The sequence below is a fragment of the Sphaeramia orbicularis genome, chromosome 17 (genome assembly GCF_902148855.1).
Source record: "Sphaeramia orbicularis chromosome 17, fSphaOr1.1, whole genome shotgun sequence".
Taxonomy (NCBI): Eukaryota; Metazoa; Chordata; class Actinopteri; order Kurtiformes; family Apogonidae; genus Sphaeramia; species Sphaeramia orbicularis.
Window position 1 is genome coordinate 10,162,933 of NC_043973.1, and position 25,869 is coordinate 10,188,801.

The 25,869-nt window shown below is 37.7% G+C and overlaps 1 protein-coding gene across 11 annotated transcripts in view; it reads right to left on the reverse strand.

Moving 5' to 3' along the window:
• Nucleotides 1-25,869, reverse strand: part of LOC115437576 (receptor-type tyrosine-protein phosphatase mu) — a 223,682-nt gene that overhangs the window by 65,001 nt on the left and 132,812 nt on the right. For 8 of the 11 annotated variants that reach the window (XM_030160827.1, XM_030160833.1, XM_030160832.1 and 5 more), the window contains exons 12-16: nt 17,746-18,019; nt 9,891-9,927; nt 8,056-8,130; nt 5,078-5,213; nt 3,712-3,741 (exon numbers count right to left, since the gene is read on the reverse strand). In XM_030160827.1, coding sequence (XP_030016687.1) covers nt 3,712-3,741; nt 5,078-5,213; nt 8,056-8,130; nt 9,891-9,927; nt 17,746-18,019 — 552 coding nt within the window. The remainder of the gene's footprint in view (nt 1-3,711; nt 3,742-5,077; nt 5,214-8,055; nt 8,131-9,890; nt 9,928-17,745; nt 18,020-25,869) is intronic. The other 3 variants (XM_030160835.1, XM_030160836.1, XM_030160834.1) reach the window with 1 other exon arrangement.

Consider the following 25,869-nt stretch of genomic DNA (forward strand, 5'->3'; position numbering starts at 1 on the left):
CCAGCAGCGGCAGGCATGTCAGCCGGTGCAACTACCTGATTAAAGAACAGTCATATATTTGATCACACATGTAACCGCATCCTTAATGAGCGCTCTGACTGATGTTGTGGTGTGTACTAGATCCTGCAGCCACCTCTGGCAATATACCTAAAGTGCATATATTGGTGAAAGCAGGATGTTCCCATGCCTTTAAAAGACTTTGATGAATGCATGAGAAGATTAATGGACTTCATCAATCATAGAGGTGTTGCAATCTCATGGCTGGCATCAGTGCTGTCATCACAACTGCAGACAGCACTTTACAAAATGCCCAAGAAGAAAACATCCTCAGAATGTAGTCTGTAATTAATCTGACATTGTAATATTGGGTACATACAAGAAGCAACGCATACTGGCTTGTGATCTGAACTTAGTTACAGTAGCAGACGGGGGGAGAGCACAACAAACCCTGTCTACAGAGCACCTCTGTGGATTTACACAGACATTCTGCTGTTCATCTTAACACCTCAACATGCAAATTGTTTTTTTTAATTAACCAAACAGGCAACCACACTTCACTCAACTTGCTTCTCAGCCCCTCCTTAATATAGCAAGACAATGCACACTAATATCCACTATTAACAGGATGCTTATTTTCATTAGTTATGTTTTCGTACCCAGAACTTGGTTTGGTCTTTCTTAGAGAGACTGATCCAATATAAAACACACTGATAAATGAGGATGATATGAGGTGTTTACACTGTTTTTACCCTCGGCCCTCACCACAGGGTATTGTCATCAGTTTGTCATCTGTCTGTGCATCCGTCCATATGTGTAAAAACTTTGGTGTGGACTGAAGGTTTTCAAGTGCAGGCACATTATGTTTTAATTTAAAGTGTGTGGTATGGCTTTAGAGCTGGAGCTGCCACATATACATTCTGTAAAAATAAGTGAATGCTTAAATGCAAAGTTATCCATTTTCTATATCTGTTGGACTATACTTATGAAGCTTTGGAGGCAGAAGTGACCAAATCTGGACCAAAATGGGGCAAGAAGCAACAAGCTACCACTGTATAACATACTGCTAAGAGTAGGTAATGAAAATAAACACCACAAATTGAAAGGAAATAATTGTTCATTAGAAAAAGCCAAATAATTTCAGGGGTAATAGATGAAGCGCGGCAAGTCTCTAACACCAACTTATCAAAAGCTGTGTAAGTTAGCCCATAATACTTATTGAATGTTATTTAAAAATGTTACCGCATACAGTAATGTATGCTGAGATTATGTATAAACATAAAAACTAGTAGGTTAACCGGCGTAATTAGAGGGCCAACTGACAGACCATGTATCGCAATACCAAATTAATGCTTGGAGTAGCTTATGGAGGCACGTTACCAGTCAAGGAATTGCAACAAAGCAATTTTAATCATTTAACAAGGGTTGAAATAAAGCAAATAAGACCAGGATTTAAAGAAATTACTTTGTATTTATAGAAATGTTCAGTGGAGCGATCACCTTGTGTCAGTGGTATTATATATTAACTTATTTCTGCTTCAATTTCACGGTGAAGTCGTTTCCCCTTGGTCCAACACAATGTCTTGTTTAGAGATAGCTCCAAATATAGTGAAACTGAAGATTAGGTTAAGATTAAGATCAGGTGGAATGTGCTGAGATAAGACAGTCAAACACATACATAATACATACTCAATGCCTTCTTGGGGAAGCTTGTTTTGACACTTTCTATTATAAAGTAAACCTGCAAAACCCACTAAAACAGGATTACATTCTAATATGTCAAAAACATCTTGGCGCTCAAGTGGGATTTTTGATTCAGCTGTGTCAAAAAACTGTTAGGAATTAATATCGCTAAAGCATCTTTAAGCGCACTGGTATTAAATCAAGCAAGCAACACATGTATGTAAAATAATGTTAAATAAAATCACCACTAGACTAATATTTAGGCTGCTTCTGTGACAGTCTCATCTTCTTCTGGTTAGCTTGGCCAATGTGTGTTCACAGCTTTGATGACACCACTTCTCTAAGTCATTGGAGCTTTCCATTCACGACAGCTGTGATCTAATATGAGTGACACGCCGAGTATTCAGAGTAGTATTATCTCCAGGTGTATTCTAAGATGTTCTTTGATGTGAGGCAGCCTCCTTTCTATCCTCTGATCACAGTCATCTCAAGACAGATTAGTCGGCATCCATCACAAAAGAGCATACAGAGGGAGTCTATGAGCTACAGCTGGGAAGGCAGAGCGGCGGAACAAGCTTCTTTACCATTGAGAGGTGTGATTTGGAAATATATGTTATGTTAAGCGTGAATAAAGGAGTGCTCTGTCTGTCGTTTGAGAAATCTACGTAGAACAGAGGTTATTCTGTGATCACACCAGCCCATTTTCTAGCAATGTTTATGTCTTGTCAGCTTAACCCTTTAAAACCATTTGTATCATGTTTGCTATGCCAGGTTCTGAGACCTTTATCTTATCAACAAGATCAATACTTTCCTTAAAAACTTGTTGTATATGACCCGATATGTATTATCTGTCCCCTGGTGGATTATCATCCCATTGCAGCCGGTGGAAGGGCTGAAATGTTCTATATTTTCAAAATGTCACTGGTAAAGTCTATTTTTGTATCTAAAGTTAGCGTTGTTATGAGCAAAAAAGTTACCAAAAACGCCCAATGTATCAAATGTGATACAAAAAATACATCATAAACAAAATGATATAGCAAAATATTTTGTTTGGATTATGATAAAATGTCTAATAAACATTTCAGTTCCAAAATAATTGAATTTTGTTGCTAGTTTTTTTTTTTTTTAATGGGTCAGGTTTTACAGGGTTAAGACACAACTCCACCATCACCATAAAATTCATGGGATGGACGTGCAATAAATAAAAAAAAAGGAACATGCTTGCAAAAAGGGAAGAAAAAGCATGAAATGAGATGGTTAGAGTGAAAAGATGGAGAGTTTGAAATGCTCAGGGGTAGAATAATATTAGAAATGACCACATGCATATGGAGCCAAAATTGGTAAGGTCAACATGCTTCAGTAGCTCAAACTTTCATATTTTCAGCATATTATTCTGTTAGTTGCCGCTAAAGAGAGAGGAATTCGTTATTTTTTCCCCCAGACAATTGGAGTATATACATTAAAAATATTTGGATGGGCTCATTGGGTTTCTGGGCACAACTAAAGCATAGATGCACCATGATAGGCACTTCAAAAAAAAAAAACTTTCAACAGAGATGAAATCATTGGAGGCGAATAAAAAATTCACACTCAGTAAAAATGCAGTAGCTGCTGCATTGATTTTTCCCCCCTTTCACATGATGCGTTTGGCAGCCGTACAATCATTAAGGCAGTTTAGTTCATCATTTGATAAACAAACTCCTTAAAAGTCGAGAAGAAATCATGTCTGCAATAAAATAACATCTCAGTGGCAGGTTCTTTTTTTTTTTTTTTTTGTTTTGTGGGGGTGTAGCTGTGTCTTGTCTGTCGGCTTTTGGTCAGAAGTCGTGCCAATGTGACATACAGTATGATGTGCTCGTCATGTGGAGATGCATTGGAGTGGCGTTCTTCCGTTCCTCCGGCAGAGATTACAGTGGGCCCTCTGTAATAGCTCTGGGCAGGAGGAGGATGACATGGCTCTTTGCATGCATGGGAAAAAACAGCGTGTGGGTGAGAAGCATGGCACTAACATTACACAAAGTGGTTACTTACAGGTAGTAAGTGTAGGAGTGATAGGTTCTTCTGCCGAGTGGGGTGGTGGTAGGATTTAAGCAGTGGAGGAAGGGGAGGGGATGGAATGAAAAGGAAAGAAAAAGTAAAAATATATTAATGTTTGAAAAAAGAGAAGAAATGAACAAAATCAGATATGGTGACATACGTGGAGGTAAACTAGTGATCGTGAGGGCAAAGGTGATCGCTTGGAGTCATGTCATGCTTTGCAGAAGGGGGGGGGGGGGGGGCTTAGAGGAGTACAGTAGGAACACTAACTCTCTTATCAAATCGGTCCTCAGCCTGTGATGCCAACTCACAAACCCTCGCACTAACCCCTCTCTCCTTCCCTCCACCCACCCCCTCGTTCTTTTATGAACACATAATTTTACACACCAATAAAAATTACCATATTTGACCTCAGAGGTGGAAACTTAATGAGCGGTTTGAATGCCTAAACACAACTACGATTCCCTGTTGGTAACCGTAAATTACACAAAATTCAACCAATGAAGTCGTCTCCGTCTGTGGTTTGATTAAGGCTAATTGAAAACAATTCCATTACTCTGTGCTGAGTTTCACACCCACCTACCAATCTCTGAGCTATACAGACAGGACCTGCTGAAGAAAATGAAGAATTTCATTATTACGCTCAAAAATAAACACAGAGGATAGTGATTCTCTCAGCATCCTCTTCACCATCTACTTTACTTTTTAATTCAAGACAAGAAATATAACCTTCATGGAAAAAGCGACTATGTGTGAGCTTTTACAAATTGAGATACTCAAGAAAGTCAGCTAGTGTCCACCCAAGGATTCACAAGTAAATGTGCCGGAAATTATTTTGTATTATTTCAAGCTGTGCTGTGGACAAAGGGGGCTTGATATTTGCTGAGCTTTAACTCCCCTGATTGCTGTGATATGTACAGAAGACTTCTCTCCAGTAGGGGTCTGGGGGCTAATGTAAACTTAGCCTTTAGCTATGCGGCCATCCTCTTTCCTTCGGAGCCTTTCATCATATTTTCTTTCTTATCTCCTTCCCGCCTCACTCTCCCTATACCAAAAGCTTCAAAATATTCTCCTATTCCTATTCCACTGTCATTGAAGCGCTGCACATTTGTTTGAGGATGCCGTGGAAACGGATTAATTTTTCATGGCACACTGTATCGCATGGCTGTAAACAGCGTTAATGGGGTGTATCAACATAATCAAATTAATTATTTACTACAAGGCTGACAATACCACCGTTTGAGGGAGAAACATACAAAATATTGAGATGGAAAGTACTTATCTGTGAGCACTTTGTGGGTAACTTCACCCTCTCCAACATATCTTTAAAATTATTTCAATGACTAACTCAAAAGCTAACCTTTTCTTCATGAGGAGAACCACTCCTAAGAAGATGATGACAAAGAGGAGAATTCCAGCGATCACCCCGGCGATCTTCACCGTATGGTCTGTTTGTTTCTCCGGCTCCACTGCATCGGGTTTGTGTGTGGCTGCTCCTGAAAAACAGCACAACGTATATAGATCAAGCATGGGAAGTGGAATTAACAGCAAACTGTGGGTCAAATCTAACAACCATTTATTAGTGTTCTACAGTGACCAAACAGCTGCGTCGCTACTTTCAATATTCCCTCTCGTTGATGTGACTGTATGGAGTACCCCAGTGTAAGGAATCTATATACTGATATTCCATAGATCATAAATATTGATACGCGTTTACTGACTAAGAATAGGGTTACACACTGAAAAATAAAACTAACGGTAAAAATTTTTTGTGCTCACTTAAATAAAAATAAAATGTTTTACCAGTCTAACACAAACTAATACAGAACTGTATTAATGGTTCATATGGGACATTTAATATGCAATGATTTTCCAAACTTTATTTGATGACTTGCTTCACTCCTTCCAATTAATCAATGTTTTGCTGAAAACAAAAATATAAACATAACTAAAACATAATAAATAGAAATAAAATAAAACTAGTCAATTCCTCATGATAGAACAGAAGCTGGAACCACTTATGCAGTTATGGACTCGTAAAACTACTAAATTAAGGATGCAACAACATTTATTTAAATTCTTTAATAATACTTTGATTATATACTCCTTTTCCTTAGTTTTTCTTATTATTGTCTTTAGTATCTGTAAGAAAATGCTGAAGAATGTTAATTTTGTGACATCGATCTCAAATGTCTTGTTTGGTGAACAACCCACAGGTACTCAGTTATCAATGTATCAAGAATTATTAGAATTAGAGTTGATTATTCTAATAATTATTGCAAAGTAAAACTAATCTCATGAAAATAAAAATAAATCGACTTATGCAGTCATAAAACTATGTTCATTCATTCATTTTCTGAACCCGCTTTATCCTCACTAGGGTCACGGGGGTCACAGTTCATGGCAGGGCATATATAAAACTATGTAATATATGCATATGCACTTTATTTTGATTGGCTGCTAGAGAATGTCTTTTAAATGGTGAATGTGTTTTACTTACGTGTGTGTTTTTATGTGTCTATTCTTTAGATAATTTTACTATTTTTTATCCTATTTCTTATCTTATTGCTGAGACCTGAGTACACATTTCATTCTTCATGTGCAACATTGAATGAAAGACAACAAACAAACCTTGAATCTTGACAAACTCAATGACTACTATTGATAGAAATTTCATTGTTGATCATTTTGACCGTTATAGTTATCCATTTGTTCATAAGTTGGTTTGTTTACAGAACATCAAAAAAGTTGAAAAACGTTGATCAGTGTTTCTTAAAATCCAAGCTGAAATCTTTGTTTGGTCTGCAAGCCAAAAATATTCCACTTACTGCCTAAGAGCAGCAAAGAAACCAGAAAGTAGCCACACTGAAAATGCTGCAATTTAGAGGTTTTTCTTTACCAAAACAAATCAGTTATCAGAATAGTTGCAGCATAATTTAATAGTTGACAAGAAATCAATTAATCGCTGCAGCTCTAAACTAAACTTTGAGGAAAAACCAAACTGAAAGACATAAAAATCCAACGAAATTTCTCAACCACACCCCAACACCAACGCAGAGTCGTGCTTAGAAAGTGAGTGGCTCGCCTTTGTCCTAAACACTCCACCTTAAGCTCCGTCCTGAGTGGACATTAGTACTCTATGGATCAGTCTGTACTGCCAGAGATAAGTATGCACCATCTTTACCCTTGGTTAATCATGTTTGGGGCAAATGGGTGCTTGGGCTGTAGAAAAATGTGGCATGCAAGGCTGGGGAAGATAATACCAGAGAAGATAAAAAAGCCTGAAATAACCAAAACATTAAATATCAGCTTGAGACGGAGATAGCCAACAAAAAGAGAAGGAGCAGCGAGGGGGGAAAAAAAACACAGCGGCTTGTTTTAACAGCATCTGCTCCCTGGGAAGTGATAAGAGGCACTCTGAGGAAGGCAACGTTGCTGGAATCACAACTGTCCACCTGAACAACACCATTATTCCTTGTCACCAGGGGTAAATTTAGAATGATAAATTGTTATGTCAGACAAATCTGTTAGAGCGGGCTTCCATGGCTCTTCAGCGTTGCCATTTTCTTTCCCCTATCAAAAAGGAAAATATCCATCCAGGGCTGGTTGTGACATATTGTTCTTGCCCTGGTGTGCAGTTATCACCAGCCGGGCCTTTATTTAGATATAAGTTTTTAAGGCAGAGTGTTGAAGAGTGGGTGACATAACAATCACGTCTGGACTGATGGAGCTGATTTTGTCTCAATATACTGTTAGGGGCTAATCTAACCGAAATGCCGTCAGTGACAAATCCCCCCCCCCCCCCCCAGTCGTCTGTCGCCATGAGTCAATATTGTTCCATCCTAGCCGCAGAAAATTTGAGAGTACACAATGAGAACAAACCGAGCAGAATTTTAATAGTTCGAGTGGAGCTTTGCAAAGATCTGCGCCGCAAGGATCCCCTTTTTGTGTGTTTACAGTTGTCACAACCAACACCAACTAACACCTAATCTCCTAGAAATAATGAGAAATATTCATAAAAAGGGGATTAACTCCTGTCAAAAATCTCCAACACTGACACATCAAATGACAGTCACACCTCAAAACAGGTCTTTCAAGTCCAGTAACGCTGAGGAGATGAAGGTATGCGATGAGTCTTTGATTTAATCACACTGATTCTATGCAAATAACAAGACAATAAACAAAAACACACACACATACACACACACACACATGCAGGATTCCACTTGTTTGTTTTCCTGTGGAGGGGAATCGTCTGCCACATTAAACAGGTACAGTGACTAAAACTAAGTTGTGAAACAGATACAGTCAGGGTGCGTGCAGCTATGTGGGTCTGACCTGTTAGTTGGTTGTCACCTGCCGCCGGGGCGATGCGGATGTAGGGGGTTGTGAGCTGAGTCACGAGTATGGCGGCTGAGCATTGTCAGTGGATCCACGGCGGCATGCATCAGAGAGACAGAAAGAAAGGCCACACTGAAGCTGGAAACAGCCAAACCAACAGTCTCTGCCATCATGCAACACTGAGGCAGAGAGACACCCATTAGAGCATTAGGAAGCACTTCACATCTGTTTTGTCAAGTTAGCAGCAGCAATAATTTCACTCCATTTCATAGTCCCTAATGTGGTGCAATCAAATGTGTTAAGTATCCCTTCAGGTAATTAATTACTCATAAAATCTTTAGACTTCAAGTATGTGCTATTTGACTCCAGCCTATTGAGCCACGGAGATTCAGATATCTGGAGCTCTGCAAGAAATCTATAGTGGAGCTTGCATGCAACCACACAATATACAAGAGTGTCAGGGCATGTGACAGGCCCTCCCACAGCCCAGACGGGAGTGTGACTAGGGCTCTCTCCGGCCTTATCAATTCTGCTCTCAGATCAATGGTGCTTAGACTTCATCACCCTTAATGTGTAGAGCAGGACGCACAGGCAGCATAGCTAAGTACCCAGAGGCATCAACGGGCACACAGGCTGCCTCCTGGTTAAAAAAAAAAAAAAAAGGGGGAAAAAAACATGCTCTCTTTAACAATCTATTGGTCAAATTCATGTGAAGCCCTTTTCACACCTTTTTGTCTTCTAAGAGTCCTTGAAAAGAAACAAAGCTAACAGTGGCCTTCATGCAGGAAGCCATGTATGAGTACATTTACTCTTATTTTTGTTTATAACAAATATTTATTCTTATTTTGTTCATACCCATTAATTTTAGGGTTTCAAGTTTTCTTATTTTTGCTGTTATCCGAAGCAAACAACACTCGACTGGTCAAGAGTGCTCTTATTTAGATAAGAAAATCCATCTTATTTTCAGTCCACAAATGTTTGCCCAATGGCAAGGAAGTTTTACATTTGAAGGCCATAAAAAACATTATATACCTAATCAAATTAATCATTATTATTACAAAGATTATATTATTAAAATCTTGGGCTAAAAAAGCACAAGTTCGGTAATCCTGTTTGAAACTTGAACAAAAAAAAACTTTCTTTTGCATGCATGCATACTGAAGTTCAGGCACTAGTGAAGTGGAAACCTCCAAATAATTGTTTAAGTCTTATGTCTTCTTGCAAGGTCATGAACTAATCCTGTTCTCCTCCAGCTCTAATCACGGATCACTCATGGACAATGCATTTACTCCTTCAATATTAATGTCCAATCATTCTAGTTTAATATAATCTACTGAACATATTAAAAAACTTGGAAAAAATGCAGTACGATTTCACTGTAATACCAGTACTGACATTCAGGAAAATTACATTCATATTGATTTCTTTTTTCAAATCTCTTAAATTCTCGGGCAGGTGCCAGAGTATTAGTCGACAGTACAATAATTAGTGCCATATTCAGTGTTTAGATGGCTTTACTGCTGTAACATACAAACGATTGTGTGTCCAATTTGGAATTAAACGGGATTTATCATTCAACACACTTAGGCAGGAGCAGATTTGGATGCTTCAGAATGTTCTGTTCTGTCTGAAGTTGATTCCTCTGAACAGAAACAGAATATGAGAGAAATATAAGAGAATGCTCCTGCATGAGATCCACAGTGAGACAAATATATGTCCATTTTAGTATTGTCATTTACTGACATGTTATTATGTTAGACCCTGGAAATCAAATGCAAGTGGTGTTAGGAACTCCCTTCACTCACAATGTGACAAAACTCATCTAGTCCTACCTTTGGTGGCTACTCGAACACAGTCAATTTTGGTCTCCTGTACAAACAGATAAATAAAAGAACAAAGAAGACAGAGAAGAAGAAAAGAAGAGGATCAGAGATTATTATGACACACATGCACAGACATGAGATGTGCACAAATGCACACACACTTGACAGTGGAAACAGCAACACCTATCTAAGAACCTGTGGTTTCAACAAAACAGCTCGGCCAGTTCCACGCTGTCCCCTATCATCTGTTGAGCTCAATGATTGTGACACAAAACGCAGTAAGGCGAGAGGGCCCACAGCACAGATTAGTGGTGCTGAGCCGCTGATTTGTCAGCCAACAGCGATCTGTCGGCAGCCCGCGGCTCAAGGTGGTCAGCCACTGTGGAGAAACCAGAGCCCTGTGACAAGCGACACCAACCCAGCATGCCGAGCTCCAAAATGACACGTCAGGGAGCCTTTCTGAATATGTAATGGGGTTTCAGCTCTGACAACAAGCCTCCGACAACATGAGGAAAAAAAAAAAAAGAAACAGCGCTCGCCCTGTTGGCAGAGAAGTTTGTTGTCAATAATGGTCTGGTGAGCAGGAAAAAAAGGGACACAGACAGGAACAGTGAGGCGATGAGTAATACAACACAAAAGACATGAGTGCTGTCTCCCTGTGTCTGACCCAGCCAAGCTGTCCAATGAGCAATGAGCACACATGGGAAAAACAGCATTCAGAGACCACAAGAGGCTTAATGAAGAGAAGAAAGAAACCAAAATAACATTCATATGATCCTGGGTGCATTCACATTTCTGCTGCTTTTATGCTGTCAGGTGGATCTTTTGTTAAAAGCAGAAGTCACATTACATTTTTATTGAATAGGAAGCTAACAAATTGTAGGTATGGATGGCACTCACCATTTCTAGGCACTAATATAGTTAAGGAGCTCAAACAAATCACTCCAGCATCATTAGATATTAGACATTAATTAAGGCTTGTGGTGAGATCCATTGACAGGGATGGCTTAATGAAAGAGAGCGCGTTGGGCCATTGTAAATCACATCACTGGGTATAATAATAATATCAGTACCGTTTCCATCACAGACTGGGAGCTTTATGCTGTGTCAACAAGAGCCTCAGTGTTCTTTCATTTTCTTTGTTCAAAGAGCAGTATCAGCCAGTTCATAATTCGCAGTGTGAAAAGTTTCAGACAAACCAATGCTTTACTCTCAGGAGCTAACTTGCTAATTGGATTCAACCCCGCCTCACGAGTTATTCCTATTGCCTCCTTAAAGACGTGCTGGTGTTTCACAAGGAGGCTGTTTATAGCAATTCTCATTCAAGACCACAATCGGAAGGGGCTCTTGAAGTCGCCATTGAGCTGTCTGTTGTGCCTCGGCGGAAAAGGAGGGGCTCCCGCCAAGTGCCACTTGACGACAGAGGGCTGTGACCTGTACGATCGGTAACCCTGTTGTTGTCGTCTGCCCTCCCACACTGGCGCTCTCTTAAATGCCGATGATCAAAGGCTTATCTGGCATTTGGCATAAAGTTCCATTAGAGACGGCAGGCGAGAACAGCCACAGTAATGCAGGGGGAGAGCGTGTGGTGGCGTAGAGCTGTGCATTCCTCACCCGACCCTGTTGAAGCCTATTAAGAGTGTGGACAGGCCTGCTCGTACATCCCATTGGAGGACTGTCAGAGGCCACATGCGATTGTGTTGTTGTGTACATGTGTCTGCCTGTGTTTGGAGTCTGAGGAATATGTGACCAGCCTCTTCAGACCTTTACTCATGTTTTGACAGAACGGCTAGACTTGGGCAAAACACTTCACCCTCCTTGCCTCCAGTGCTGCTACTCACACTGGTGTATGAATGCATATGAATGTTTGGTGGTGGTTGAAGGCATGTAGGCACGGATTGTCAGCCACGCCCCCATCAGTATCTACAGGGCAGCTGTATCTACAAATGTAGTTTACCACCACCAGAGTGTGAATGGGAGAGTGAGTGAATAATGGATCCAATGTACGCACTTTGAGTATGCATTCATAGAAAAGCGCTATATAAATCTAATCCATTATTATTATTATTATTATTATTATTATTATTATTATTATTATTATTATTATTATTATCATTATTATTATTATTAACTACTACTTCTCCTCAATTTCAACAGAACTTAGAACAATATATATGTATACAGGGTGGGGAAGCAAAATTTACAATATTTTGAGGCAGGGATTGAAAGACGGTGTATGACCAATTAGTTTATTGAAAGTCATGAGAATTTATTTGCCACAAGAAAATTTCCATAATAGAAAATGTTTTTATTCTATGTGTCCTCCTTCTTTCTCAATAACTGCCTTCACACGCTTCCTGAAACTTGCGCAAGTGTTCCTCAAATATTCGGGTGACAACTTCTCCCATTCTTCTTTAATAGTATCTTCCAGACTTTCTCGTAATAGTTTTGCTCATAGTCATTCTCTTCTTTCCATTATAAACAGTCTTTATGGACACTCCAACTATTTTGAAATCTCCTTTGGTGTGACGAGTGCATTCAGCAAATCACACACTCTTTGACGTTTGCTTTCCTGATTACTCATATGGGCAAAAGTTTCTGAAAAGGTATGGATAATAGTGTTAGGTATGATTATGACATCAATATATGTTTGGTTTCAAAACAATTGACGTAGTGCCTACTGAGAAAAAATAACTAAATGTTCATTGTAAATTTTGCTTCCCCACCCTGTATGTGTTCAATATGTGAACATACACTTGAGTATATATGACCAGACTGTGTTTCTAATGCTGGCTTTTAACCTGTGCCTGTACTGATCATGCATACGACATTAATTGTGCTTTGTGTATTATTTATCTTAGGCACAAATTCAGTTAAATTTTTTTTTTTTTTTTTTTTTTTAAATCACCACTTCTTATTATGCAAATTACATGCAGGGGCAAAACCTATGGGAAGCAGCCATTACGTACCATCGTTTCCACGTGATGGAATATGAGTAAACAAGCAGTAGTCAATGAGTGAGACTGAGTGGAAAGCATGTGTTCGCGTTTGTTGTTAGTGCAGCTGTAAGCTTTGCACTTCACCATTGTCCTAGAGATGTGACCCAGCACTGGCCGATAATGTGTCATCTTGGACTGGTGTCTATGCACGGGGGCAGTGACCAGTCTATCACAGCCCCAGGTAATCGGAAAATACAACGTTACTGAGTCACTACCAGTGCTGGAACAGCCCCCGAAGGAGGCAACAATCCACTGACCACTGATGTAGCGGTGACTTAGTACTGGGGCATACCTGACAATGGGCTATAACAGTAGTTACCTGATGGCGGGTGAAGGGATGAAGGGATGCTATCCATTTTTTTAAACAGTTTTTTTAAACAATTTTAATAATATTCTCAGTTTAAACATGTGCATTGCAATTTGCAGATCACAGTGGATTTAAAAAAAAAAAAAAACATTTAGTAACAGGCAGAATATTGGTAAAATTACACTTACTTCTCTTAGGATTTTTCAGGTTCATATTTGTTCAGTTTATTCACATTTTTTGTAAAAGGATAGTTTGTAATTGTCAATATTTTCATGTAATTTTATTTTTTTAACCTAAAACAAAGAAAAAAATTTGCGGTTGTCATTATTTATAGATTATTCTGATAGTATTTTACTGGTCTGACCCACTTGAGATCATATTGGTCTGTATATGGAACATGAACTAAAGTGAGTTTTAAACTCTTGATTGTTAATATCTCAGTGTAACTTTTCTTTTTTTTTTACATTTTTTTATTTCACAAATTCATCCAACTGTCCAGATTGGACCCTTTGGAGGGCTGTGTTTTTTTTTCCTACATGCCATATGTTTGACACCTGTGGTATAGATGATATAATATGCTCAGTCGACAGCATTTAAATATGATATGAAAGACGATCTCCAACAGACAGAAGCTCATGTAAACTTGTGATTAACTTTAAAGTCAATTCACAATGCGGCAAAATGTGTCTGTAAGTGATGAAGAGATGCTATCATTTTTTTTAAACAGCCATTTCGATCACTTTAAATAACTAATATTGTCTTCATATTGGAGAAAAAATAGCTTTCATTAATGAAGTCCTGCTTCTGCTGTGGTGTGTATAATCCAGACATGTGTTTCCTTTACATGTCACAGGTTTGAGGCTGAAAAAGACTCCTTGCTCCTTAATAAGAATTTGAGGGAATTGCGACATCCTTCAGGACAGCACACAATGATCGATTTCCAGATCAAAATCGAGCATTGAGGATTTGAGGAGCCGAGGAGGTGAAAAATAAGAAACTGAGAAAAGCTTTTTGGGGTCAAGGCTTCACCACTCTGCATCACAGGCTGTCAGCATTACTGTGGTAAGGCTGGGGGAGGTTTATAAAGCTGTTTATAATGATCATTATAGTTTATCGATAGCGCCTGATCAATTTAACCTACAGAACTTTGTGCCAACTGTTTTCCTCTTGCTGTAAATCCCATTAGACTTAAAACTCAATCGGATCTCGTTCAGCTGCAGATGCCGTGGAACGATCATTTGACCGTGGAGTGAGTCTGGTCCAAAGTGGGCATGTCAGAGATGTCCCAGTTATGGACATTAGTGACATTATTATGCTCATTTTGTCATGTTACGCTGCTATGTTCTGTTATATCATCTATACCACAGGTGTCAAACATATGGCACGTGGGAAAAAAACACAGCCCTCCAAAGGGTCCAATCTGGACAGTTGGATGAATTTGTGAAATAAAAAAATGTAAAAAAAACAAAAAACAAAAGTTACACGGAGATATTAACAATCAAGAGTTTAAAAATCACTTTAGTTCATGTTCCATATACAGACCAATATGATCTCAAGTGGGTCAGACCAGTAAAATACTAACAGAATAACCTATAAATAATGACAACCGCAAATTTTTCTCTCTGTTTTAGGTTAAAACAGTAGAATTACATGAAAATGCTGACAATTACAAACTATCCTTTAACAAAAAATGTGAATAAACTGAACAAATATGAACCTGAAAAATCCTAAGAGAAGTAAGTGTAATTTTACCAATATTCTGCCTGTTACTAAAGGTTTTTTTTTTGGGAAATCCACTGTGATCTGTAAATTGCAATGCACATGTTTAAACTGAGAATATTATTAAAATTGTTATTTTCCTGAAAACATTTCAAGTTGTTCATGTCATTCAGATTTTTAAGGAACGTTTGTAGATGTGAACATTTTCATATAATCCATCCCACTTGAGATCATATTGGGCTGAATGTGGAACCTGAACTAAAAGGAGTTTGACACCTCTGATCTATACCATTCAGTTTATCAAACTATGTGTCACTCCAATGTGTATTGGGTTGTCAAAGCCAAAACACTGTGAGCAAATCCACTGAAGCATTGGCCTTAATGTGACAGGCATACAAAGAATAACAGAAATATTCAAATCTCTTCATATTTTATACGCTGTGTGATAAGATGTCAAAGTTTTGTTACTATTACTTATTCCACACATAAATGTTTTTGGGAGGTTGCAATATGCCCATTATGACATTCCAGGAGGTGTTGATGTCTTGCTAAATGTGAGCTAAGCACGCTACATTGCACTTATTTTACCTTAGTAAACACAGGAAATGCTGGTCTACCACTGGCTTGAGCTTTCAGTTTGTTAAGGCCCTGTCACACCTAGACAATTTAGCCAGTGTATACTGACAAATGTCAAATTTGGTGAATATGCTGGCGTATGTCGAATAAGTTCTGGGTAAATTTTGTATAAGTTAAGAGCTGAAGCATGCTGGTATAGGTTGTAGTAAAATTTATTGCCGTATGCCAGTGTATATCTCATACACGAGCCAGAAGTTATAGGCCAGTTATTCGATAGTGACACACGTTAATTATAAGTTACTCATTAGTGGAAATACGTTGAGATAATGTCAAACGCAGTGTTTTTCAAAACTCAAATTTCTAGTAATTGATTTAAAAAAAAAAAAAATTACTAATGAAAAATATATGGTGAGTTAAGAGAGACAATCACAATACATAAAAGACATGACAAACTCTGAAGCTGAAGCACTGTGGTTACTGTTTATCTTTCAAATGTTCATTGTGGCCAGTTTCAGATGCTGCAGCTCTTTCATAATTCATAGCTTGAGTTATTGTTTGTTCAGTATTAATTATTAGCCTTGTAAATCAAAGCTGGACTGACTGTACATATCCTGACCAAGGAAAATAAAATTCTCACTTTGTGCAGTAATCTACACCTGGCTTTTCTGCCTCCATCCGTAATAATATACATTATATAGCCTAAATCTCATCTAAAATTGACATTTATTTGCAACATAGTATAGCAAATTATTACATGATCAAAAACAAATTAATTTAAGCAAAAAAAAAAAAAAAAAAGTCTCTGTTTTGAATGTCTAGGGTCAGCAGAAATTTGTGATGTGAAAATGGGGTCACAAGCCAAAAAAGGTTGGGAACCAGTGGTCTAGCGTATCCAGAATGTATTTCTAACCTATGAGTAATGTGCTTTGAACCTATGTGTAACTTATATCAAACTTATCTCCAACACATATTGACATTTGTAGACGTGTTGATGTGATCTGGACAACGTCCTTTCACCTCTTCCAGACACGCGGCAAAGCGTTTCAGCACCTCCCCTCTGGACAGTGACTTTGATGTTCAGCGGGAAATAATGCTTATAAAATCTAATATCACCATAGACTTTTAAATTTAGAATTACATTTTTAAAAAATTACAAAGTAAAATAAAATACATTTAAATTAAATACTCATTAATTTTCCAAAGCCACAGGGAGTCACAGCAGAGGGATGAAAGAGCCGCATGCATCTCCGGAGCCGCCGTAGGCTATATGAAAATTGGGTTGACAGGAGGAACCCGTCAGTACTCCTCAACACACTGTGGTGAGCAGAGACATGGAGGATCCACCACCAGAACACCTACCAACTGTCCTCCAACATCAGCATGACCTCATCCATTTGACATTGTCCCAGTTGTGACACAGACAACACGCTGAGCTTTTGTTAGTATGTTGTGTATAAGTTATCAAAACTTTCTATGTAAGCTACGTATCCACCCGAAATAATAATAATTTAAAAAAAACATTGATAGTTCAGCTTATGCCAGCGTTTTAGAGAAATTTTGATACATCAGCATATGCTGCCTAAATCATCAAGATGTGACAGCGCCTTTAGTTCAGATCTGAAATAATGTGTCACACAAAACCCAACACAAGCAATAACTAAATGATCAGTGCATCTGTAAACCTGCAAGACCTGTGTTCCATGAGGTAAAATTGCTGTTTCTGTCAAGAGAGTCTAGTGTCTTTGAAAAGACCTTCAAGATTTTAACACCTGTTGCAAAAGGTAAAAGAGTGTCAGCAGTTTGGCAATGATCACCAACACCATGACATATTTGTATTCATGCAACACATTTTTCTGCATATAATACAAATGCACTTTGTCTGGGCAGTCTAAGAAAGGGAAGAAAAAAAGGTTTCACAACCCACATTCAATTTCAGGTTGAAAATAATTTTCTGGTTCTCATTTATTATGGTTTATTAAATTAAGAACAGAAATGAGCTGTTCTTCAAGCTATGCCAATTTAATTATGTTGTTGCTGAGACATTATATCATATACTTATATTAAGACTCTACATGTGGACAAGATGTAAAATAATAAATGTCAACCAGACACACAACACACATATAACCTTTAGCATGAATCCTTTAGCATTCCTTGTTTACTAAGATAAAGTCGATTCTAATCAAGTCTAATTTAGAGAAGAAGCTATAGCGTAACTACAGTGAAACAGTCTTAATGAAGTAGACGCAGCGGAAACACCCACCCCATTGGCTGTGCTGACAGCCTGGTAGTAAATGCTGTAGCTCTTCTGGGGAAGGAGAGGGGCGTTCCAGTAGCCGTTGTAGGTCTTGTTGTCCCCCACAGTAAAAGGCTGGGGCGAGTGGATGCCGGCGGCTGGGAACTGAGCGGTGAAGTAGTACTGGGAGTTAAGGAGGGTGGCGTTCTGGAAGTGAATAGGAACTGGGTAGCAGCGCAGGATCTCGGCTGTTCCCCGTGCTCTGCGTGGACGTTCCTCCTCCACCACCACCTGGTATGCACTGCACACAGAGGACACAGACAGACAGAATGAAGACACTGAAATTGGATGGGGATCTGGTACAACAGTGTTAGCGACTTCCTATTTTGCCAGTTGCGAGTGTAAAAATGGCCTCTTTGTGAGAATGGCAGAAAAAATGCATGTCGTTCCCAATCTCAGCATGCCAAGTCTCTAGAAATTACTTATTTAGCCATGATATAGAAGATACTGCTGCAACAGATAATACATTTCTTATCTGGTCTTTTTAGATGTGTTTGTTAAAGATTTTCACTACGACATATAAGTGACTGTTTTTATTGTTCATTATCATAAAAGACCATTAAACATTCAATACGACCAATGTACAAGAAAGCGAAATATACCAGTTAACTTTTCTTACTCTCACGTACACTCAAATTAAAGGATTTGGTGGAAATTAAAACAGCACAAATATTATACAAAGCAAGAAATAAATAACTTCCAAGTAACATACAGAAATGATTCACAAATAGAGAGGGGGGATATGACTACAGACAAAAACTAAATATGAAACAATATTTCAGTGGAATAAATCTTAAAAGGACGTGCATTTCATGTTGTGGAGTTGTTTTGTGGAATAGAATGGTACTAAATATCAAAATGTGAAAATATTACAAAATAATAATAATAATAATAATAATAATAATAATAATAATAATAAAGAGAACGAATAATCATTTGTAATTGTAATTTGTAATTTAATGAATCTATTCTTTGTTATGGACTGTGCACATTAGCTGATTAGCCAAGTCATGTAAAATTGGGGTAGGACAATATATGCTCAGCTTCTTCCTACTCCTTTTCAGACATCAAGTATTGTTAAAAAGTCACAATGAATGAGTTATACATTTGACTGACATTTGTTTTTCTTTTTTGGTTGATTTATTTCCATATTTTGAAGTGTCCTGTTAATCCCATAAAAGCCCAACTGCTACTTTGTGTCAGTTCCCAAATTAATTTTTCTCTCTGTTTACCTTTCTTAAGGGATTTATCATCATTTATTATAATATTATCCTCTGTAATTTGCATTTTTTAAGAGTAAATCAGGTATCTTCCTAGATTTAACTCACTGATTATGTAGATGTTCATAAAAGCTCAGATTAAAGTTGAGGGTTTTTATATCAAAAACAGAGAAAACTGAAGAAAAAGTGACTATTTCAGTAAAGATGTCAAAAACTGAATGTAAAACCAAGTGTCTCCATCCACTGTCATTGATCTCAACTCAAGGTTTAAAGGATCAACAGGTATTAAACAGTTTAGATCAGTAGATGCTTTTGGTCGCCAGTGGATGTTTGGGTCTTTATTTAAATTGGTAATTTCTTTTGCCTACTTATGTATGAAATAAAGTATATCTATGTCTATACATGTGCAATTTTTTAGTTATAATACACCTTTTTCCTTTTACAAATCATCTTTCTAAACAAAAAAAAAGAGATTTGATTTTTCTCCCTAAAATAATTAAACAGCTTCGCTTTTTATCAACAACAGCAGTAACTCAAAAACAGAGTGGAAGACGGATGAGCGGTGACATCGGAAAGGACCTGACGTTATTTGCTTTTTCATAATTCAACAGCTGAAAAGGTTAACGGCTCTTTCCATTTCCTCTCCATCCGAGCTTAGTGTTTAGCCAGATCAAAACTGCAGCCCTGTGTGCCTCTGACAGAGATGACATTGTGTCTGAGTCGGCCACTTTGCTCAAGGGGGAGAGGGACTGTCTTATAGACGTTCATGTTAGTATGCATCACGCGTCCACCTGTTAAATCTATTGAGTCTCTGAGTGACAAAGAGTCTGTTTACGGCTGCCACAGAGAATAACCAGCCATGATTAGGGACCAGTCTCTCAGTTTCAAAAGAGTCACGCTAACAACACACATTGCATTATTTTCACAGCTAATGCAGCAAAATTACAATGTTAAATGTCTAAGTGCCAAGTGTATTTAAATTTTTTTTTTTACTTACTTGGTCTGATGTGTTATTAATTGTAAATTTTGTATTGCAAAACTTGTACTGTACTCTTCTATGTTTGGGTATTTTAAAAGTATGTTTTTAATAATTGTATGTTTATAACCTTCTGTGCATTACATACAATAACTTTGCACACTTATTCACTTATTATGTATATTTTTTATTACTAGAGTAATTTCATATGTATATTTGGTTTATATATATATATATATATATATATATATATATATAGAGAGAGAGAGAGAGAGAGAGAGAGAGAGAGAGAGAGAGAGAGAGAGAGAGAGAGAGAGAGAGAGAGAGAGAGAGAGAGAGAGAGAGAGAGAGAGCTGTATATGTTTATATATTTACAGCTTTATGTATATGTTTATATATTTTTCTTTTTCTGTTGTGTTGATAATATCATCCCTGGTACTTTTTTATTAAACTTGAATGGAACAACTGTAACACCCAATAATTTCCCCCTGGGACTAATAAAGTATTCTGATTCTGATTGTGCTATCTTTTAGGATGACAATTCAACATCTGTCCAGGGACTGCAGATAAAAAATGGCTATTAGGCTAACTCTGGTCCATTTACAGCAATGTGAATAAATGTACAGTGTCCCCGTTAAATAAACCAATGAATAAAATACAATAAAATCAATAACGAATGAATGATCAAATGAATTAATCAAGGCCAAGATGTGACATGATTTTTGACTAAACAAACAACGCACAGTGTCGATCCATATACTACACACTGCATTAGAAAACATCAACAATGTCTACCCTGGAATATACAAACATACGGATCACAAAGCAGTAACATCACAATAAATCAATTCTGGATGTATTACTCATATCATGTTCTCTTTCTGAGTTCCCAAACAACCGTTTCAATCACTGTGAAGGCTTTAGTCATTCGTATAATTGTACTGTTCTTTATTAAAACTAACAATGGGTAAGGCTCAGCACTGTGCAGAGCTTCAATGACCCTAAACATTTTCCCACACATGGAAAAAAAAAAAACCCAACTAGCAGAAGAATAATCCTCTAAAAACAACACGTGTGCAGTGTGACTGTCCTGTTAATGTGCATTGTCGCAGTACAAACACCCCTGGAGATGACCAATTGTTCCCGGCGGTTGGTACCAGATGATTAAGTGTCCCCTTGAGTGTACAGCATGTGCTCTTTAACCCTATAGTTTATCATAAGGTGCTTGCAGTGTCATTAGAAACCACCACCCCCCACCCCCACCCTTTCCTGCTAGAGGGTGTGTCCCAATTCCTTAGAGCTCTGCTATTTAGTACGGGGGCCGCGAGGCAATGAAATATTTAATCCTGCTGAGAGACTGCAGGAAAAAAATCAACCTTTAATTACTGTCTCCTATTGAGAGCAGAGGTCAAAGGTCAGGCACACACAGTACATGGGAGCCACTTAAGGCACAGTAGAGCGGCAGAGAAATGAATGATGAGGCTGTATGGAAGAATCTGTCAAAACCAAGTACATCCAATGTGAGTTATGATGACACAATGCAGTATTTATCTTCATCATAATGCTAATCAGAGGTGGGAAAAGTACACACATTTACTCCAGTAGAATATGTCAGTACATATCAGATGTTTTCTATTCGTGTCTTGCATGTCATGTTGTTTTCTACCTGTTGGATCTTGTACTTCATTTCTGACTTGTTGTATCTTTTATGTCATTTTTATTTTATTGAACAAGGTTGAGGTTGTACTCATTTTTTTTTTATTGTATTTGTAATGTTTTGTTCCTTGAGACTTTAGACCTCCTAAGCCATTATTATCTTCTGGTGCCTTTTATGTCATTTTCTTCTTGTTTTTTCTTTTACATGATCTTCATTTTTATACATGTGTAACATTTTCATCTTGTTTGGAGCACAAATTGCAGTTGTCTTCATTACATTTTATTTATTGCTGCCAAAGTTACTGTGTTAATTTCCTTGAAACATTTTTCATCTTTTAAAACATTTACATCGCATTTCTTTTACAATTTTTGTTTTGTCTTGGTTCGTCTTTTTACACCTTATTGCTTCTTTTACATCAATACATCCCTACACCATGGGATTGTCTTTTCTATGTGTTACAGCTGCACCCACTGATGTTGAAATCCCTCTTGATGTTTGGAAGATGTGTTATGATGTAAAATAAAAAATAATGGGTAATAGCTTCTCAAATGCATATCAAACCTGCTTTGAAAATGAAAATTTGTGATCAGATATTTGTACATATCAGTGGTGGATCCAGAAAAATAGAGGGGGTGGGGAGGGGGGGTCCAGGGTTGGAGCCCTGATGGGGGTTCAAGGGGCCAGAGTGAACCAAAAGTCAAATTATAAATACTTCAAATCACATAAAACTGTAGTTTTATTTTATTATCATACACTAATAAAACAGTTGAACCTCACTGATGTGACCACTTTTGGAGCCAAAGCAAAGAGTTGGCTTTAATAAGGTTGTCCTCAGTTTTGGTATTGAATTCCACTGCATTCCAAATAATTTAAAATTAGAAACAACAGGATACAGTAGAGGTATAGGCCTATGTTTGACAACTTTGTGTGATTCACTCAATCACTGGCTGTGTTCAAAGATATTTAATTTTCAGTCCATGCAGTTCTATAGTTCCAACTGTATAATAATACATTCCATACCTTCAGTGGCCGCCCATTGGTTTTTCGCGCAGACCCAAATGCTGCTTGAACAGACAGTTGTCTCTTCATGATTAGACTTAAGTCCAGTCTAGATTTAACTCCCTTTACCAAACAGACCTCGTCATAAATGGCCCATGCACAGTAGACCCCCCCCCCCTTCCAATACAAGAGATAGGAGGGCATATGGGGCGGATAAATTTGCACTTTAAAGTACATGTGGAACGATAGGGGTTCAAATCCCGATAGGAGTGTTTATAATATTTTCAACATGTTCAAACAGGGGGGCTGATGGGTAAATCTCCCAAAAGTGTAGGGGTTCATACAAGACTTATAATATAAATGAAAAGCATTTATACTCTATATAGTACAAACAGAATAAAGACTAAAGTTAGTTTATGCACTGGTGTATAAAGTACACTGACTCATATTGCAGCTTCTCCTTATCGGTACTTTATATTCCAAATCACTGCGCAGATAGTGAAATAAAACAAAGGCCTGCTCCTCCTGGGTGGCTTCTTATGATATGATGATGTGGTTGTGCCATGACTTAATGACAGACACAGTTTGAATGGGGCTGCTTTCCTTTCCTCAGGCAAAATACCAAATGCCAAAGGCTATGAGGCTCCAAGGGTAAGAACTCTTATAATGTGGAAATCTAAACCGCTGCTTCTTTTCCACAGAATATTCACAGAGGCAACAAACCAAGACCCAGGTATAGCTCACAATAAATCTGCAATAAAATCTAAATGTTTTGTTCATCTTTATAAATGACAGAGACAATAATACTCGTTTTACTCACACCATTTTCAGCAGTAAGTCGTATGGCTATAAAATATTAAAGATGCTCTCCTTGTTGTGAAAAGGTAACCATTTCACTTCAGCTGTGAATAAAATATAAATCTGACTCACAGTGGTGATTGGAAAATGCCACAGTTTCTTTTTTTTCTGTAATTATTGCTGTCATGTTAATTTTCCTTTGAGCACTTGACACCTTGTCACTTCATGCTGAGTTCACCATTTTCATTATGAGTCATTTTGACAGACCACAGTCATTTAGTCATATTTTTGATTTAATATGACACGAATGAGCAAAGAAAAAACAACAAATGGCAGATGAACAACAATTATGACATGAATGAGCATGGAAGAAACGGCAAACGACAGACGAATGACAATCAGTTTATAGTGTTAATGGGGTTATTAGTCCTCATCACAGCCATCTGAACCACAGGAACTCACACTGGGATTGGATTTCTTTTGGCCCAACATGGCATTTGATAAAATTATACTTATTTATTCATTTCCCCTAATATACACGACAGAAACAAGTGAGTGATCATAAATATTTTTATATCATCATATGTGATATAATATATGATATTTTAATAATTATATTTTTCTTATTAGAAGAACCTCATGTTATGTTTGTTGTGTTTATCTTGTGTTACTGGCTTTGAGTCAGTTAGCAACTGAGGCAGTGGACTCTAATAAAAGAAAATTAAGAAAAAATGTGGAGGCAACTAATTTTTACAGATATAAATATGGCATCAGTTTGTCTAATTTGCAAACAGGGAGGCTACTGAATGTACTATTCTTTGTTAATACATTTTCAGAAGAGCAAATATTTTGCTTGTAGAAGTGACCTAGTAGCTGAACATAATGATTTAACATGGGATATCTGTTTATTAAGTCTGAAATCATGGTGCTCTAAGGTTAATTTCTAGGTCAAAACCATCATCAACAGGGGAGCCTGTATGCTTAAATTAACTTCTGTCTTTAGTGGGAACCAGTTCAGGTTCAGATGGTGCTACATTCATTTTGTTTTGCTTCATATTTCATGAATTTACCTAATTTGATGGAGACCAACTGATAAAGCATAAAGTTATCATGATGATATTTTTTTAATGGGCTGAACACATATTGGTGTTCCTCTGGGGTCAATTTGACCTCAGCTGTGCGTTAACATAAACTGTTACTTTATTTACCCTTCCTTGAACTGGACATCTCAGTAAAGGGCTGACAAACAAAACACAAACAAAGATGTGAAACATCTCATGACAGCATTATTCGGCATCAGGAGGGTCCATAAACATCCAGTTTAGGAGATGCAGTGAGAATTAACATCAGTTACCCAGTACCAAACTTTGGTGTTCTTTTCCTCCTTTGTTTAACCCCTTAAGCAACTTCCTCCTACCTTCATCATCACCTAAACTGATAGAATAACACCTGGATGTGTTCTATGGACTCAGGGACATAGTACTGCAGCAGAATGAACACAGAGGAATGAACAAAAGTCGACCAGGAAACAGAAAGTGAACTCGTGGTTTACGAATTGGATGAGCAAATGCGCAGCAATGTGAAGTCAGAGTCTGTTTTGTGCAGGGAACCAGTGAGGTTATTAGTTTTTATTTGTTGCTTATGGTTGACGAACTCCACTATGTTAACGTCCGGCTCTGCTGCATTCATCCATCACAAGAACCGTAACACACTGTTTTCAGAAACTTGGCCAAATAAGCTGAATCAGTACTTCTACGTCTTCTACTTTTACCTTATTGGTTTTTATACATGTATTTATACTTGAGTAAGAAATGTTTGTACTTTTGACATATCTTACATTAACTCCTTTTTAACCCTAATGACAGCCTGTGCACTGATGTTTACGTAGAGGACTCAGGTCAGGCTCTTCAGAATTTCTCCCTTGCCAACATTAGCTTAGAAATACAGCCAAACAACATAAAAAAATGACTGTCTCAGGATGCCCCATAGGCTGAGGTCTCACCACAGCGCCCTGGGTTTGATCTCTGGTCCAGGCCCTTTGCTGCATGTCATCCCCTCTGTCCCATTTCTGCTGTTAATGCACATTATCTTTCTAAAGAAGACATAACACTCTCAAAATATCTTTAAAAAAACAATGTGTTGACACACAATCATGATCAAATCACCCATATTAAACCTGCAAATCTCAATAGGGCACTTTATTGCAGCCCACATCAGCATAAGTAAATGCAACCTGTGAAAGTGTCACATAATGACACCATTTTTCTGTCATTATGTGCATATTAAAGCATACTTTTGGACTGTAGCCATTCATAAGAAGCAATTTGGCCATGTCTTCTCTAAAGTAGGGCTGTCAGGATAATGACATTTTAGTTGGCAATTATCATGCAAATAATTGCAAATAATCATAATTTGTGTTTTTCCTGTTCTTTTAGAGCCAT